At 42.5% G+C, this 18,864-nt stretch overlaps 1 protein-coding gene across 6 annotated transcripts in view; it reads right to left on the reverse strand.

The window, feature by feature from the left end:
• The window catches only part of KLHL13 (kelch like family member 13), a 206,198-nt gene that overhangs the window by 84,352 nt on the left and 102,982 nt on the right, over positions 1–18,864 (reverse strand). The window contains exon 1 of one of the 6 annotated variants that reach the window (XM_045996360.1): positions 231–303. The exons of the other annotated variants lie outside the window; for them this stretch is intronic. Within the exon in view, the coding sequence (XP_045852316.1) occupies positions 231–271 (41 nt within the window). The 5' untranslated portion in view covers positions 272–303. Of the gene's footprint in view, positions 1–230; positions 304–18,864 lie in introns of those variants that run through there. 6 annotated transcript variants of the gene reach the window in all.

Raw genomic sequence — 18,864 nt, forward strand, 5'->3', positions numbered from 1 at the left:
TACCACACCCTGAAATACAGCAGACTTTCCTCAGTGATTTTCATTTTTAAATCAAGCTTTATCCATGCTTCCTATGATTTTTACATGGTTACCAATATGTCTTCTGAATTCTACAGCACATATAAAATTGATTTTTGTACACCGCTTCCCAGGCACATATGAAAACAACAAGCTTGCTATTTCAATGAATAAGCAACAGCAGTAAATAAAGGAAAAGAAAGGTCTCTTACCAATAAGCCCATTTTTCTCTTAAGGTTTGAACTCTCATCATTTGTCATGTTCTTGTGGATCCCTCTCTCATCAAATTCTCTGGAGTTTTAAAGTTGAGAGCGGTGATGCACGGCTAGGCTCTGCTACCTAGTAGCGCACCCCAGTGCCTTTGCCTGGTATTACACTTCGGTTGTAGCTCCCAAAAGCAGCAAACAGCCTTTATATATTCAAAAACCTATGCACCGAACACTTTCCCTTGGTAGCAAATCGTAGCCAGCCTGGCTGAACTATTTCTATTTCTTATCTTCAGCGCGGATCCGATACGTATATCAGAACCACATGAATCTTGAGCTTAGTTCCAGTTAATTGAACAGGAACAAAATGTTCATCTTTAGAGCAGAGGTGGGATGAGACAAATACTAGCATCAGGAGATCTGACGTAGGAAAAAAACATGTTTACCTGAAAGTAGTCTCATTTTTTTCAAGGGTCACTGCTCTGTTATCGGTCGTATTACCTTAAATCTTCATTACCTATAACTCTCTCCTCTCTCGTGCCTCTAGCAGCCAGTCATTAAGTGCTGTCCTTTATTCTTGATCAATTTTACAGGTGTCTAAGTCCTAGTGTTTGTGTTTAACAAATGAGCTACTTCCAAAAATACATATGGGCTGGACTCTCTGCCCCTCCCATGTTCAGTCTATCCTTCGCCTTGCTTCTGGATGAGCTCTCTTAAAATGCAACGACGCATGATGTAAATTAAATGTACAATAAATATTTTATTAAACAAGTATTTGTTAAGAATTTGCTTTAAGGGGGTGCCTGGGTGGCTCAGTTAAGTGGCTGCCCTCTGCTCAGGTCATGATCCCTCAGTCCTGGGATCGAGTCCTGACATCGGGCTCCCTGCTCAGTGGGGAGCCTGCTTCTCCCTCTGCTGCACCCCCTGCTGCTTCCCCTGCTTGTGCGTGCTTTCTCTCTCTGTCAAATAAATAAAGAACGTCTTTAAAAAAAAATAATTTGCGGGGCGCCTGGGTGGCTCAGTCGGTTGAGCAGCTGCCTTCGGCTCAGGTAATGATCCCAGGGTCCTGGGATCGAGCCCTGCATTGGGCTCTCCACTGAGTGGGGAGCCTGCTTCCCCCCTCCCTCTGCCTGCCTCTCTGCCTACTTGTTCTCTCTTTCTGTCAAATAAATAAAGAACATCTTTTAAAAAAATAATGTGCTACATGTTTGGTAGGAAGTCTGCTAGGTGATATGGATATAAAGGTGAACAAGACACAATCCCTTGCTCTCGGGAAGCTCTTAGTTGAGTGAGAGAAGCAGACATGCACCCTGACAGCATAAAATAGGGCACAGAAGATTTACTAGTATATGTCTAGGATTCTACAGAGGAACAATAAAAATCAGAGAAGCAATAAAAATCGGGCTGCGACTGAGGTCGAAGAATGAGGCGTTCCCCAGGCAGACCCCCGAAGACACAGTCTGTGCAGACACAGAGAGATATAAAGGAGTCCATCATGTTGGAAGGATCGAGAAAGTCTTCAATATTACTGGAAGGACTATAGGTACATAGTGTTGACAGGAGTGGGTTTTAAGGTCTACAGAGTGAGTGAAGAGGCTTGGATTTTAGCTATTGAGCTATGAGAAGCAATTTGTTGAACGAGTAGATCACTCGAGGAATTAATCAAGCAACAGCACCCAGCACTAGGAGCTCATTACCACCAACTGCCCGTTCTCTAGCTCACAAGCTTGTTTGTTCTTTGGCTCCCTTTGCTCCAGAGGTCCTCCTACGTGAAATCTCTTTCCCTCTCCACTTTTTTAAACTCAACTCATCCTTCTAGATCCAGCTCAAATTCCATTCTTTTCTGTGATGTCTCTCGTGGTACTGAGTCTCCTCCAGTTTTTTTTAAAGGTTCCTCCATTACACCGGCCCTGCATTCCTTTTACCGTTGAGCACATACTGTTTGAAAAACCCTTTGGATTCTGCCTATGAAGCCAAGTGAGCAGAGCGATGGCACGAAGGCCAGCAAGAGCCTGAGGGTACAGTGGCCGAAGAAACCACACCACCCCAGACTTCACAGTACACGCTAATCTCGGTACCTTCTTTTTGCTACTCTCAAGCCTGAAAAGGAAAGTCTATGAACTGTGAAGTGAACTCCATTTGCATTGGGCAGCAACTCTGCATTATCATGTAACAACGCCGGTTGTTCGAAGGCCCCGTTCAAAAATTCCAGAAAATTGATGAGAAAGGGATACCAACAGAATAGCTTAATTATGGAGCTGTGATCTTTGGAGTGGGGGGGGCGGTTAGAGCTGTAAGGGGGTTTGGGTGGGGGAGCTGTGCTTGTGTTTTACTACTTGCCGTAAACCAAGAGAATTCACCTGAAGGTGCATACAACAAAAGGAATTCATGAAGACCACAGAAAGAAATGGGAGACAAAGTGAGGGCAGGACATTAGATCTAGAAGGTTTAGCATCTCACGAGGTTTAAGGGAGAAAAATCCATGTGCAAGAAGGGGGGATGTTTCGAAAGGGGGGCAATAGTGTTAGCTGGAAGATGAATCTAGCACGAGACGCTTTACCAGAGAAACAAGTCCTGGGGTGTAAATATTGAGTGTTCTCTCCCTGTGGAAACACACCCCATTATGCTCAGTGTCAAATACTCAGACAGGCTTTCGTTGATGTTGGCATTTAGCATTCAGCTTTGCCTCATCCTTTTTATGTATGCAAAATCTCTTACATTTATGCAATGATGCAAAAACCGTGGAGCTTTCTTTTATGTAGACAATAAAAAAATCTTTTCATCTTATCCAACCATTTTATGTTAAAGTGGGTTAAGAGGATTCTGCCAATAATTTCAAAAAGCAGTTAATACTTGAAAATATTCTTTCAATGACATAAAATGTCCCAGATAAAAGCTGTCTACACCTTCTTTCTTGTTTATTGAGTGCAAAAACTGACCACTTCCCTTTCCATTAACTTATAAGGAAAAAATTCAAATACAGGGAAAAAAAAGGAGAATGTGATTTTGGATATGGGCCACACTTTTCTCAAGAATTCTTCAAAAAAGGGCAGTACTTACGGAACATAAAAATGATTTAATCCACTAGGTCCTCAGAAGAATGTTTTTAAACTATGTATCAATGGTCCAGACTTTAAAACAAAGAGAAAATAAACCAGACCATTTCCTCATTTACTTTTGGGGGAAACAGAACAATTGCCAGAGTATTTCCCCCAAGCCTGGCAGGAAAAAAAAAAAAACAACCCATCATCATTTTATATTATAGTTTGAACTAGAACAGGTATTTTATCCAAATTCACATACACCTTCATAGGCACGAGCTCATCCAGGCGAAGTGAAAAGAAAAGAATAACTACCTCCTGGTAAGTACACAGTAAATCTCTCAGGTTATTAGTGATTTTGATGACAGGCTCTATATTAATCTAGTATAAATAATTCACTTACATTCCGCTTAAAATAACCTCATTGTGTCATCTCATCCATGGCCGTACTGGACGCTCCTTTCTTCTGCTATAGGTAAGATGGCTCAGAGCAGGACTTAAGTGTTTTAGAGAGTTTTCAGTCATGCAGAAATGTCCTTGGATGACAGATTTGGAAAACCATTGATCTAAACAAGGGCTGGTCAGGGGTACTTATACTGGGAGCAATGGCTCATATACCCACAGCCCAGAAGTTCCCATTAGTCCAGATTCCAGTAGTCTTACCATTCAGTCTAGCGGGCTAGGTGGGGTCAAAGGGGAAGAGAGGTCCTTTCCTGTTACTAATAACTCTACCTGTACTGTCACTGGATTAGGAAAAATGCCCCCCCCCAAAAAAAGGCAGAGCAGAAGTCCTGATTCATAACTTCCCATTCCTGCTGGAATGAATCACAACCTTTTTATGTATCCCTGAAATGTAACAAAGTGCAGGTCCTTCCACTATATGGTAACAAAAATAACTGAGGGTAATTCATGAGTAATTCAAATTACCTGATGGATATAAATTATTCAAGGTTGACCATGAAATACACCAGCTCCTATTTTATTAGCCTGTCTTTTTTTAAAAAAAGATTTTATTTATTTATTTATTTATTTATTTGAGAGAGAGAGAGAAAGTATGGGGAGGAGCAGAGGGAGAGGGACAAGCAGACTCCGCACTGAGCACGGTGCCTATGTGAGGCTCAATCTCACGACCCTGAGATTGTGACCTGAGCCAAGATCAAGAGTCAGACACTTAACTGACTGAGCCAGCCAGGCAGGTGCTGCAGCAGTCCGTCTTAAATCTATTATATTTAATAGCTACCGTGAGAATCTAAAGTGGTGAAGTTATACACGGCAGACCGTGGCGAAGAAGGAAATGTTATCATGTGAGTGAAGAAACACAGAAATGGGCAAAACGACATGCCACAGACAGAAGGGCCGATGTAGGGCGTTAATGAGGAAGCAAGAATACTCCTATTTGTCAACATGCTTTCAACCTAATTTTCATCTCCAGATACTCCCTGAAGTATTTTACTTGTCTTAAGCATCAGGTGACAGACAGCCTTAGCTAGCAGAGTTCCAAATGAAAAAGTGTTCTATGCCTTTTAATTTTTAAGAGTCTCGTTTTCCTTTTTGCCCGGACTCTGAGGTAGGCAATGCAGGTGTTAACAGTCCCATTTGAAAATTCCCATTTTCGTGAGGAAACCGAGTTATTAAATGACTTGGCTCAAGTGACGCAGCGGCTGAGAGAGCTGGAAAACAAGAATCCAGGTCCCCTGGCGCCGAATTTGGTGTCCATTAGTCAGCCCTGTGTTGTATTAATATTTATTTGAGGGAAAAATCCCCGCAAATATGACTCCTCAGCTCCCCCATGGAGATGCTTCACGACGAAAAGAGGAGGAAAAGAGGGCTGCGTCATGGGAGACGTAGGATGATACCTGATTAAAGTTGCAGAATCATCGACCTGTACCTTTGCCAGAAATACCCTCCTGGGGCAACCCTCAGAGCTCCCCTTTATCCCTCAGTTGGCACTTCTTGGCATGGATCTCTGACATGCCACGCTCCCTCGTGCCTCAACAGGTTTTCCCAGGACACTGTCTCTGCTTGGAATCCTTTGCTCTCCTCGTCTACCAAGCCAATTTCTAGTCACACTGAAGTAAGTGTTCAAGTATATGTCCTCCCATGAAACCTCCCCTCACACCCCTCAGCAGCCTCCGTTGCTAGGTTTTCTTTTTTTTTTTTTTTTAAAGATTTTATTTATTTATTTGACAGAGAGAAATCACAAGAGAGGCAGGCAGAGAGAGAGGAAGGGAAGCTGGCTCTCCGCTGAGCGGAGAGCCTGATGTGGGACTCGATCCCAGGACCCTGAGATCATGACCTGAGCCGAAGGCAGCGGCCCAACCCACTGAGCCACCCAGGTGCCCCATTGCTAGGTTTTCTAAAGCCCCATGACACTCTGAATATTCTAGGTCCTGTCATTTTGCATTGTAACGGTTTCTGTAAGCTAGAAACTAGGCTGTAAACTCCTGAGAGCTGCCTCTGGGTCCTCCTTAATGTTTTTATTCTACCCATCTCAGTGCCTGTCACACAGGAGCCCAACTGTAGGAGGCAATTTTGGTGAAATCAAGTTTGGTGGAGGTAGGTTTTTTCTCTCCTCCAAGACTAAGCTGTTTGGGGGTAATAATGAAACAAGAAACCGGGAGAGGGCCTTAGGCTTCCTGAACTAAGTTATGAATGGTAAGAAACCAGCGAGAGGCTCTAATTGCAAACAGAACACCTAAATACCTAGATGGCTCCTTTTTGATGTCTGCTTGATTGACCCTGTGTGTGCCTAGCAGGGTGCCCAGAACAGGTGTACAGCTGTGTGATGGGGTGACTGACTCTGCGAGTGACGGCTGAATTAAACTGAGCCAACCAGACACTTCGCTACAGTAAGGAAGGGAAATGCCAATCATCCTTTGTCTCAGCGAGATAGGACTGCTAAAACCGGAAGCTGAAGAAACGCCTTTCACCGGTTCGCCCCCTAGACCAGAACACTGAAAGATGAAGCAGCATCGCAGAAAACCAATCATTTCTACAGACTGCTAATTGCAAAGGATAAAAGCATCTTCTTTGGACTGTTAGATCCTCTTCAATTATTGTAGTCAGTGAGGATGAAAAAGTAAGCCACAAAATCCAATTTTGCCAATAACTGCTCCACGAGATGGAACAAAAAAATAAAATAGCAAATTCAACCAAGCAAGCCACTGCACATCACCAATACCCAGTCACTCAAATGGCACAGTGGGCAGTCAAGAGGAAAATACACAAATGGGGCACGGGAGGGCCCAATGCTAACAAGCCCCTGTAACTTTCCAACTAGAGAAAAAAAAATATATATTTTTTGATTAAAGACCTATGAACCTTCTGTTCCAATCTGAGAATTATAATTTAGGCTGAAGGAAAGGCGTCAAATCCTTTTCTCATGCCATTTCCTGGCCTTCCCATTTATGCAAACTGGCAGGGTAGAGATATCAAGGACATCAGCATGATGAGTAATAAAAAGAATCAAAGATAATGGAGTTCCCCATAGGGAAGAGCATATTCACAACCCAACTGTAGCGTCCGCTTAGGGTCGCGTCGAGGGGGTAGAGGTTCCCACCGCTGGGACGAGCTAACTATACAGATTAGCCACCATCTTGCGGAGTGTTCTGGGGTACGAAGGCTGGAGGTTTGTATGTAAATGAAAGTAATGTGATCTTATAAAAGGGAGCCGTGTTTCACTAACACTGCCCTTGAATTTTGCTGCTGGGACACAGAAACAGAGTGTATAGGTCCCTAGGAGATAGAAACATAAGAATCGTCTAGTTTCTAGGATTCTGAATCAGAGAGGAAAGATCGGCTCAGAACCCACACAGGTCAGTCAGATAGGCACAGATTCAGACACTAACAGTTAATGAAAGTCCCAGAACAACGAAAAAGGGGTAGCAAAAATTAGGATACTATACTGACCACTCGCAAGAACCAAGAGTGAACTTGACACCTGGTCATTACTAATTCAAAACTCAGAATGAATTATGCCCTCCATATTGCTTGGATCATCTCAATCCTCTATTCAAAAATTGTCTATGACTCCTTCGTGTGTGGTTGTACTTGTCGACTCTGCACTCAAAGTCCCCTCCACCCCAGCTCTTCCTTACTTATTTAACCTTATTTCCTGTTACGGGTTGTCCCAGATTTGCACACAACAGAAAAACGTGAAATCTCTTTAGCCAAGAACTGTCATGGGAGCTACAATTTTTTTATTTTTTAATGCAGCTTACAGTTGCTGTGGCTTCCAGAGAGGAATATACCAAAAATACATAGAGGAGGGTTTAGAGCAGAAAGGGAAATTAGCAAAGGCTTTCCCTGTCCCAAAATATCTTCTCCTCTAGTGCCAACTCTGTCTCCCAACAAATTTTCTCTCCCTCCGACAATGTTTGGACCTTCACTTATTCTCTCCCTCCCACTGTTTGCTGTGTACTCTGGCCAGAAATTCTAGCAAGTACGTGTTCTTCTGAGCTCCAAAGAATGCTGTTAAAATGATAATAGGGAGAGCAGCTGGAATAAGGTGGCTGTCAGTTATTCTCACATTGGTGTGAATGAGTTCAGTCAGGTTTCTTCAAATAGCAAAGAGCTGTTGCCCTCAGGGAATGGGGAAAGCCTGGTGCGAGAACCTTCTGGAGTTTGGCAGACTTGGATGGGGTGCTCTATGAAGGAAGTCCGGTGCTGGGGCGCGGGGTGGGGGGTGGAAGCTCAGGGCCTAGAGAAACTATGTCTAGAGGTAGAGAAGAGAAACCGAGATACAGAGAAGTGTGCGGAGAGGGTTGTAGAAGAAGAGCAAAGCCCCACTTTCTCTACCACTCCCTGTCTTCCAGCCCGGAACCCGTGCGGCCTTTCCTGACTCCCTGCTCCCAGCCCCTGGAGCTCAGGAGAGTACTGTCCAGGGGACAGATCAGCTACTTAAGTAAGTTAAATACAATATTTTGGGCACGGCCAGAAACTTCACTGTCAGGCAAACAAACAATCTGTAATAAACCTTCAGAACACACACTGCTGTGAGGCTGGAAACTGCTTGTACCGTCTCTTGCCTCACCCCTGCTCACACACCCTTGTCAGGCTGCTCTCTTCTGTCTTTGGGAGATGCTACAGATCTTTTTTTTTTTAAGACTTTATTCATTTATTTGACAGAGAGAGAGAGATCACAAGTAGGCAGAGAGGCAGGCAGAGAGAGAGAGAGAGAGAGAGAGAGAAGCAGACTCCCTGCTGAGCAGAGAGCCAGACGCAGGACTCAATCCCAGGACCCTGAGATCATGACCTGAGCTGAAGACAGCGGCTTAACCCACTGAGCCACCCAGGTGCCCCAGATCTTTGGTTTTTTATTCTGTTATCTATTCAACTCATAAAACACTGCCCCCCCCCCGCCTAAATTATGGATGTTCTGCTGTTCCTTTTTATTTCTTGTCAAGATTTTAAGGAATCTTTGCACCCAACATGGGGCTTGAACCCATAACCCCAAGATCAAGAGACACATGGTCCACCCACTGGCCAGCCAAGAGCCCCAATTCTATGTGTTCTTAGGTTCCAAATCAAGCTCTACTGCTTTTTTAATTTTTTAAAGATTTTATTTATTTATTTGAAAGGGGGGGGAAGGGAGCGTGAGCAGGGGAAGGATAGAGAGAGAGAGGGAGAGGCAGACTACCCATTGAGCAGGGAGCCCGACCTGGGGCTCGACCCCAGGACCCTGAGATCATGACCTGAGCCAAAGGCAGATGCTTAACCAACTGAGCAACCCAGACGTCCCTCTAACTCAGCTTTTTGAAGCCTAATTTGATTTGTCTGACACCCACCAAAAGCCCTTTTCTGAACTCTGGCGGGCCTTAACACACACTGTCCTTATTTAGCCTTCTGTGTGCTCACCTCAGCTAGCAAAATCTACACTGTGAACTTGCTTTCCAGAGGCAGAGACCATTCATTCATCCACCCAAACAATTAATAAGCATTTGCTTTGTAACAAGTGTTGTATTTCGGCTGGAAGTTCAAGCCTGAGTATAAGCCCAGATCCTTACCCCTCCAGGTGCTCACAGCCCAGGGAATATCAAGTACGGTCACAGTACTGTGACATGCGCTGTAATGGAGGCGTGCTCAAGGTCATAGGAACACACGCAGAGAACCTTAACTGGGCTCGGCCAGGGAATCAGGGCAAGTTTCGCAGAGGGCACACCAGAGCTGAGTGCTAAGCCTAAGCAAGAAGGTTTCCGGCAGTCAAGTGAGACAGAGGGAAGGGTGGGGCAGAGGAGGCCAAACTAGCTAAGGCACCACTACAATCAATTGTAACAACATCAAGTCTTAAACTAAAGCAGCAGTGTGGGGGGGGGGGTAGGTAGGATGTGATTCAGAAAGATTTGGGGCAGCTAGAATGGATGGGAGATGACAACAGTGGCTAATGTTTGTTAGCCTTCTAAATGCTTTACCCATTCACTCACTTAGCTGACTTACTCTTCACCGTGACTGTATTCTGTAGGTACTATTATTATCTCCATTTTACAGGGGTGCCTGTGTGGCTCAGTCTGTTAAGCATCTGGTTCAGGTCAGGATCTTGGGATCCTGGGTTCCAGCCCCACATCAGGCTCCTTGCTCAGCAGGAGCCTTGAACTGTTTCCTCCTCTGCCCCACTCGTGTGCACAAACATGTTCTTGTTCTCAAAAAGTATTTTTTAAAAAAATCTCCATTTTACAGAAGAAGAAACTAAGGCACGGAAAAGTCTAGTGACACGACTAAAATTATACAGTGAGTAAATGTTGGGACTGGGATTCGTCCGCGTGCAGTCTAGCTCCAGGGTCTACCATGTGAGCCCTCCGCTCTGCTACCTCTGAATGTGAGATTGCTGGGGAGAAGGGAGTCCAGGATGACCGCAATGTTAATGAGAGAGAGGGAGAGGCACAGAGGGCCACAGCAGATGAAACTCGAATACTGAATACATTGTCAGTTGCAAGTGTTAATTCCCTCTGTTCCTTGTTCCTAATGGCAAAGGCAAATTTCTCAGTTCATGTTCTCTTGGTATATTCTAGCATTTTCTTCAATGGGACTGGTCACCCGGTTTGGATCTCGGTTTGTTTGTTCTCGGTTTTGGCACTTGGCACATTTAGCCTCTTCCTAGAATTATTTATCAATGTAGCTTATCTCCTTTACTAGGTCAAAAGTGTCCAAGGCAAAAAACAGGTCTTCTTCACCTTCAATGAACAGCAGCCAGGACCCAGTAGACACTCAATAAAAATTAATTGGCTTACACATAGAAAATAACATTTCTTCAAGTTTCTGATTCTTCAGACAGCTGTGAATTACTATCATTTGTTGTTATCTCAGTGACACCTTTTTTTTTTTTAAATCAGCCCTTTTAAATTCACACTTGTCTTCAAAGGAAAACTTTCTACTTATTATGGCAAATGGCAAACTGTTACAACTTACAATAATCAGAAGGCAGCTATAAAAATAGATGCATAACTCCTAAAACCAGAACTGCTTGCACACAACTTAACACATCATCCTATCCTCAGGACAGAGTTTTTTTTTTTTTTAATTGAAGTGAAATTCACATCACGTAAAATTAACAATGTTTTTTAAAGTAAGCTCTGCGCCCAACATGGGGCTTGAACTTATGATCTAGAGATCAAGAGTCACATGCTCTACCAACTGAGCCGGCCAGGTGCTCCGAAAATTAACAATTTTAAGCTAAAGAATTCAGTGACACCCAGTGCATTCCTAATGTTGGGCCATCACTACCTCTGTCTTGTCCCCAAGTGTTTTCATTACTCCCCCCAAAAAACTAGTATCTGTTAAGCAGCTGCCCCCTGTTCTCCTCTCCCCACAGCCCCTGACAACTACCAATAGGTATTCAGTCTCTATGGATTTATCTATTTTGATGTTTCACACAAATGGAATCGTACACGACGTGATCCTTTGCGCCGAGCTTCTTTCACCAAGTGTGATAGTTTAGAGGTTTACCCACAATGTATGCTCATGGCTAAATATTGCATTGTAGGAACACAGGCCGTGTTTTGTTTGTTCATTCATCTACTGATGGATATCTGAGCTGTTTCCACATTTTGGCTCTTGTAATGTATTTCGTTGACTATCTGTTTTCAGTTCTTTGGGGTGTATACTTAGAAGCGGAATTTCTGGAACAACAATAATAGTAACTTTTCTTAACCTTGTGAGGAACGTCTGGGGTAGGTTGCGTACAACGCTCTGTGGGTCTCAAAATAACATGTGACACTGGAAGGCCTCATGTCAGGGTGTGTGTGTCCCGACATGATGTGTGAGGAAAAGAGCTCATTCTCGGGGCGCCTGGGTGGCTCAGCTGGTGAGGCGTCTGCCTTCAAATCAGATCATGGTTCCGGGGTCCTGGGATTGAGTCCTGAGTTGAGCTCTTGGCTCAGCAGGGAGGCTGCTTCTCCCTCTCCTTCTGCTTGCAGCTCCCCTTGCTTGTACTCTCTCTGTCAAAAAAATTACTAAAGAAAAAGAAGCTCACTCTCATCGTGCTTCCTAAAATAAAAATGTCAGATTTCATCATATTGGTATGAGAGTTGTTTTCTTTGCACTTGTCCTTTGACATCAAGTAGCAGATGGTTCAGGCAATTATTAAATGAGGTCTTCATATCTGAAGATACACGATTGACTTCATCAAAACCATGCCTGCCTACTAGCATTTCCCTCAGAGTCTGGCACCTTCACGTTTTCGAAATTCCATTTTATCCACTGATTCATGTTAGTTCAACAGAGAAACAGGAAAAAAAGTAAAGAAAACCCACCACCGTGACAAAAAAAGAGCACAGGCCTGATTCCAATTCACAATCACATATACTCTAAATACTTGGTATTTAAAAGTTAGCATTTTCTGGGCATCAAGTTTTGCTCTGTCCCTAAAAAGATCATAGCCACACATTCCCAGGCATGCCTGAGCGCACCACTAGTCATTCGGTTGGTGTGGATAAGATGTTGTAACCTGCTCTAGTTTTGACTTCAGCAATAGTATTCATGAAATCCTGGGTTTGGGATACCAGACTTTTTTTCCCCCCTCTAATAGCATTTAAAAAACAATAACAGAACTACTCAGATTGAAAGCACAGTTCTGTGTACAGCCAGTTATCTGCATACCCCCGGTAGTGTGCACACCAGACTTCAGAAAACACTGATCGGTTAGGAGTGATTTCTTAAGGCTGCACAAGCTAGGCTCACATACCCTGCCAAATAAACAGGAAGTTTCCATGCTATCTGCAAACTGACAAAGAAAGAATGCACAGCTCATCCCAAAGAATTCAAAACCAGAGATGGGCTTTCTAATGACTCTGAGGATGCAGATCTCCCGATGAATTCTTTGGTGGGCATCTCATAGAAGCCAATCAGTGAAGACAAGGGCTTTTGGAAGGACTCGGAGTCCCTTGCACTTTGCAATATCTTCCACTGGGAGATGCACTCATCCTGTGATTTGACAGAACACTGGGTATTCAGAGAGCATCCATCTCTAATTTAAATGGCATGCTGCATTTCTTCCCGTAGCCAACCGTGTCATCCCTGAGAATGTACTACGCCCACCGACACCCTATTTACTGACCAATAAGAGGGAATAATTTTTAAACAAATCATTTCCCTATTTCAATATAGAGGTGATAGGGAATCTTTCTCTCCATCCTTGTTCTAACATGAAAACATTTGATCAATTTTTCCAATGCAGGTATCCAGGGAGAGATACAAAAATAGAATATACCTGAAATGCTGCAATAAAAAAGTAAAATTTTCTATCGTGAAGACTTTCACTGCCACTGACTACTCACATGTAAGTGGAAGGGGTTTTCAGTTCGAAACAAAAAAGATGAACAAAAATCTGTCCTTGAGCCAAATATTTAAAAAAATGAATCCAAGAAATAATAAGATGATAAGAATAAATTTAAAGACTAAATATGATAATATATGTAAAGTGCCCAGCACAAGGCCCATTGGTATCACAGAAATTGGTTGAATGGCAGCTTTAGCTCCTTCAAGACTAGGTGGCTCCCGTCGGAACTAAAACACCAATCCTCAGGCCAAAATTAAATCGTAATTGTCAGGGCTCCCATAATCCTATTTGTTCCCCAATTTTAGCACCCAGCACATTCTGCCTCATCTAATAATTATATGTATTTACATATCTGTATCATCAGGTTGTAAGTACCCTTGAAAGCTCCTTACAGCGTTTAAAATAAGATATAACCTAAAAATTCAACACATGGAAGAGGAAACTATTTAATAAATGCAAGTTATCACACCTTACTTTTGCATGATGCCCTACCAATTACAGAGCATTTTCATGTCCTAATTTCATTAACTTACGATCTTTCATTATCTCGGCCTCAACAAGACAGATCCTGAGACCAAGGGAGGTCACATGATAGCTTATTAAAGGTGAGGCCGAGATTAGAAAGAGTCAAATCAGGCGAACAGGGAGAGACGGGGAGGAGAAGAGTAACAACAGGTAAGAGTGAAGGCGGGGGACATGGAGAGAGAAGGGAGAGACAACCGCACAGGTACACAAAGACTCCATGGGAAGAACATTTCAGCTTTATGGCATTTTAAGATACTTCCTTGAAGACTGAAATGCACGGTCTTAATTTTTTCAGCTGCAGGCACAGTGGTATCAACTCTTAAGAATCATCTTGGAAGGGATGCATGTACCTCCTAGGGACTTTAACTGCTTGGATCTGCCTAGGCCTAATCAGCAGAGAGAAACCAAACAGGAATTCGAACTGGGAGAGTTTTACATAGGAGTAATTAACTGTGGTGGGATTGGAATAACAGAAAATTGGAGTGATGAACAATGGCCTTGTAGTAAGTTAAAAAAAAAAAAAAAGAAAAAATAGAGGCATCGTAGATATCAGAAACAACTACAGTCCCTAAGGCTGAGACAGAGCACCCAAGGAAGAGATCCCTCCCCTGGGCTGCTGTATAGCATCTCAGTGTTCAAAGGAGTGCCGCGCACCCAGGAAGAGATCCTGACCTTATTTGGAGATAGTAGAGCTGTGGCTCACTGAAGGGTAGAAAAGATGCAGTGACCATCTTCTGGAATTGACTGGAAACCCATCCTTAGAACTTTCTGAGACTCACCCTCTGGAACATGCCCCAAATACATCCTCCTGAAAGTGTCTTATCAGCAGTAGTTGGCTATGAAACTACCTAAGGGGGAACCAGAAAAAGCTCCTGACCATTGGGTGACGAAATCAAGCACTAAAGAACATGCCAGAGCTGTAGGAACAGTCTGCAAGCAAGCACACAGGAAACAGGAAGCAAAACCCTCTCCTTCTGATGTGCCTTCCCAGCACCCTCTACTAACAAAACTTCAATGCCAGGTGTGAAGGAAACAAATATTGAAAGGGCTCTGGCAAAAAGGATGAATTCGAAGCTGAAGGGCAATAAATCAATAACTGGCACCTTGGTTAACAGAGAAACGCTCTTTGTAAGCATGCAGGAGCCAAATGACAGCACAGCTGGGTATAATACTTGTTTTACCAAGTCCACACAAGAAACAGATTTGGTAGGGTAACAATTAAGTAGCTGTGCTGCTTTCATTCTACTACTTTCAGACTTCTTACTTAGATAATATATCCTATTAGAATGTTAGAAAAGAGAACCTTTAAAGATCACATAAAGAAGTCAATCACCTCTCCATCCAGAAGCCAGATTGGACAGTTATACACAATGAACATGTGGTATGAAGGGTAATATATTGCAGTTACAGAATTACTCCTCAAAATACCAATTTTACACATTAAATTGGTCTTTACTGTTGAAGTGCTTTCAAGGCTGTAGCCTCATTTTAAACTTGCAAGATGGAAATTGTTAGCCCCATCTGATGGGTAGGAACATAAACCACAAATGCCAAAAATTCATCAGTTAACTCAAGTTCACATAGCTATTTGCTGTTACCCTTTCCCAACACAAACCTATCTCCAGGGTCTAAAGTTCACGTATATATTTGGCCAAACAGATGCATTCAATAGGATCTTTCAGGCTATGACCAATTCCTATCAGAGAATCCCACGCTATCACAGGGAATCATGGGTGGTTTTCAGCTACAAACTTCTCTTCTGCTCATCTCCTAAAATTGCTACAAGACAAACTTAATTTCAACTTACTTTTATTAGAAGTATATTTGAGGAATCATCCAGCATTCAAAGATGACATTATCACTAGATAGGGATGAGTATAAAAGTCAAGCTATCCTCACTTCAATAGCTTTCAAGGGCATGTCTTTCTATGCTCTTGGATTTTGCAGACCAGTGAAATTGCAAAAACATCTTGGGGTCCTACAAAGGGTAGCCAAATTTATTTTGCAAAGTAAGAAACTTTAAAAGGCAACTATAAATCCATGACCCCTTATCCACAATTTCAAAAATCTAAACAATTGGAAATCAGATGGCCTTTTTTTCTTCTTGCCTGTAATTCATTTGGCAGCAAAAGTGAACTGACCTGAGCTCACCTGGCAGTTAAGCCTGACCTGAATGAATGTGAGGCTATCCACAGACTTTTTCTGTTTAACTTAGTATAAATATTCTTCCATTTCACTGCAGAAATATTACTGAAACTGATTTTGGGGTGTCAATTCAGTCCTGGCTGGGCTGTTTTTTTTTGGGGGGGGCTGTTATATAATATACCATACATGCAATTTATTACGTGTACAAAATCCAGAAAGAACCTAAATTCTGAAATGTATCTTGCCTTAAGGTTTTCAGATAATAATGATGCACAACCTCTTATCGCCATCATTCCATTACAGAAAGGGCAAGAGGATTTTTTAGCAATCAAAAAGTCAAGGGCAATCTCAGAAAAAAAGGATGGTTCTTTATAGACAATAGCTTTAGCTTTCTGGAAGAAAAAAAAAATCACTAAATTGTGTTTTTTCTTTTTTTTATTCTAAACATGTAACAATAACCACAATAAACCAGCTTCCATGTACTAAATGGCATCTGGGAACCGTTTCTGTTCGAAGACACTGCACTCAGAAGCCTTCACACTCAGATGAGGTGCTCTGGACTCTTTCTGTAGTCTCAGGCAGAACTGAAATTCTAGGACAGAAACAGGTTAAGCCACGCTAGGACTCTGTAGCCCAGAGATAAATGATGCTCACGCAGCACAAAAGCTAGTGGTCACATGGAATCCTCCAACAACAGGAGTTCTACAACTTTCCCACCTTAAACCACCTCTAGTGAACAGATCAGAAGGTGTTCGCACCTCTGTTCCAGACCTAACTGGAAAGGTTCTTTGCTTTTTAAAGAACCAATGCAATTGAATGAACATGTATATATAAGAATAAATCTAGAAAATCTAAAGATGTATCCTGATGGTTAGAACACTGGGCAAGTGAGAAGGAAAAACCACCAGAAGACCCGCTTGTGGCATATCTTCTGGCTTTCTCAGACTGCTGATTTCCGAGCACTGCCTATTCCCTGAACAGTCCGATGAAGTAACAAAAACTGAACTTCTTGGACATGTCAAATTCTGTCCTAATAGATGCTAGTGAATCGGGTCTCCTGTAGTTTAAGAGAGAACATTTAATCACTCCTACAAGGGCCACCATCATCTGCATCCACAGACAGGACAATGAAAGATTCAGTTCGACAATATTTAATGACTCTCTACTTTGCGCTAGTCACTGTGTTAGACACGGGAAAAGGATACCTTGATAGGAACTTCTCATTTTCCTCATGGACTTCATAATCCACTTAGGAGAGACCATTACAAAAAGTAATTATTACACCATTTGCTATGTAATATGATGGACATTCAGCCAAATACTGTGGGATGGGATATCATGTAATTCAGTTGGGGGCAGGGAGCAGAGTTCACAGACCCAGCAAACCACAGGCACAGAGGAAGTTCTGAAAAAACCTCGAGAAGCTTTCATCACAGAAAAGGCCAAGGTAACTCTCTCACATGTATTTCAAATTACAGATTCAACAAAGTTCTAATGTCTTTGATGAGAGCAAATCTGACGCTTGTGGAATAGCAAATACTCTTTTTCTCCCCTCATTGTTTGGGACCTATGCCTGCTTGGTTTTCCAAGCATGTGCTTAACCTACCTATTGGGTAATCCAACAGTACCACAGAAATATGCAAGAATGTGGTATTTTGGGGAAGGACAAAAAACAGGGTGCAGGAACAGCATGGGGTGCTGAATTGAAGTGGCAGGAAGTAGGGCTGGAAAGGTGGTTCGAAGCCCAGTACGAAGGGCTCTCTATGCCATGCTAAGAAACTCGGACTTCCTGAGCTCAGGACCCCAACCTTAAAAAACCGGGGGAGGGTTACTGTGCAACAGGTTTTTAAATAGTCTTCATTTCAGGATGTTTATTATGAGAAAGCAGTAGTGATTCTACAAATTATACCATAATTATCTGAAAAACCATCCTACTCCCAACTGCCTCTTTTTCAGACAGTTGATTCTATAATTAAGTAAAAGTGAAATCAGCAATAATAATAAACCAGTAAGCTAATTAATATTCATCTAAAGAAAGTACTCAAGTTGAGAAGCAAAAATATCGTCAAACATAATGAAGAGAAAAAAAAAACATAATGAAGAAAATATAGATGTTGATGGCAGGGAAGTGTTATTTAGAAGAACAACAAGAGGTATGTGAGGTAATGGAGCATCCAACAGAAGGGTAGGAATCATTAAAAATTATGTTTGTAAAAAAATTATGTTTGTAAGGAAAAATATGACAATAACTTCAAAGTCAAAATATAGAGAATGTTCATTGCCTTCCCCTTTCTGAAGAGTTTAGTCCAAAAGCCATTAGTTAAAGTAAAGCAAAGAAGGCATTCTGGCCTAGGTGAGGGTGGGGGGTGCAGAGAAAGCACCTTACGGGGCTTCAAGGGATGAGGGTCCCTGTGGTATTGCTGCGGGCCCGACACAGTGAGTTGAACCAAATGAGAAGGGTATTCATGTAGAGGGACAGTGGCCACAGATGGGCAGGGACTGTCGCAGGCCAACATTTGAGGAGGTAAAGGGCAAGGCTGCATTGGTAGGGTCCTGACTACCTACTACATACAGGGGCATTGGTCAAATAATGAGACACATTTGTTTCTCAATGTTAGAGATGAAGGGGTGAAAACATGGAAATGGAGAAATCTAGAATGATCTCCATGGCGTTGGACTGAAACTTGAGGTATTGGTGAGAACTCATGGTTTTCAATATATAAAGATACTGAAATCTAGATGTATATATGTGTGTATAAATATTCATACATACATTTCCAAGCTCTGTCCACTGAGAGGGCCCGGAGACAGCAATACTGCAATAGCAGTGAACACACATTAGACGCAGATTTCAGCTCTAGATACCATTCTCCACGAAAAGGAACCAAGATGGCTGATTCCAGGGCTAAGGCAGAAAAAGTCCAAGATGAACCGTAATGTACGGAAGTGCTCAGAAAATAAAAGATAACTCAAAATGCAAGGAAGAAATGATGGAAACATGTCAAAAGGACATAGAAACCAACCTAAATGGGCCCCTACTGGCTGAATCGGGGGCCGTTTGGCATCAAAAAAAGTAACAATAATTCTTTGATTAAACTGGGAACCTATGACTACATACTGATACAAATAAATAAATAAATGCAATAGTAAAAGTACG

This window comes from Meles meles, chromosome X, assembly GCF_922984935.1.
Source record: "Meles meles chromosome X, mMelMel3.1 paternal haplotype, whole genome shotgun sequence".
Taxonomy (NCBI): Eukaryota; Metazoa; Chordata; class Mammalia; order Carnivora; family Mustelidae; genus Meles; species Meles meles.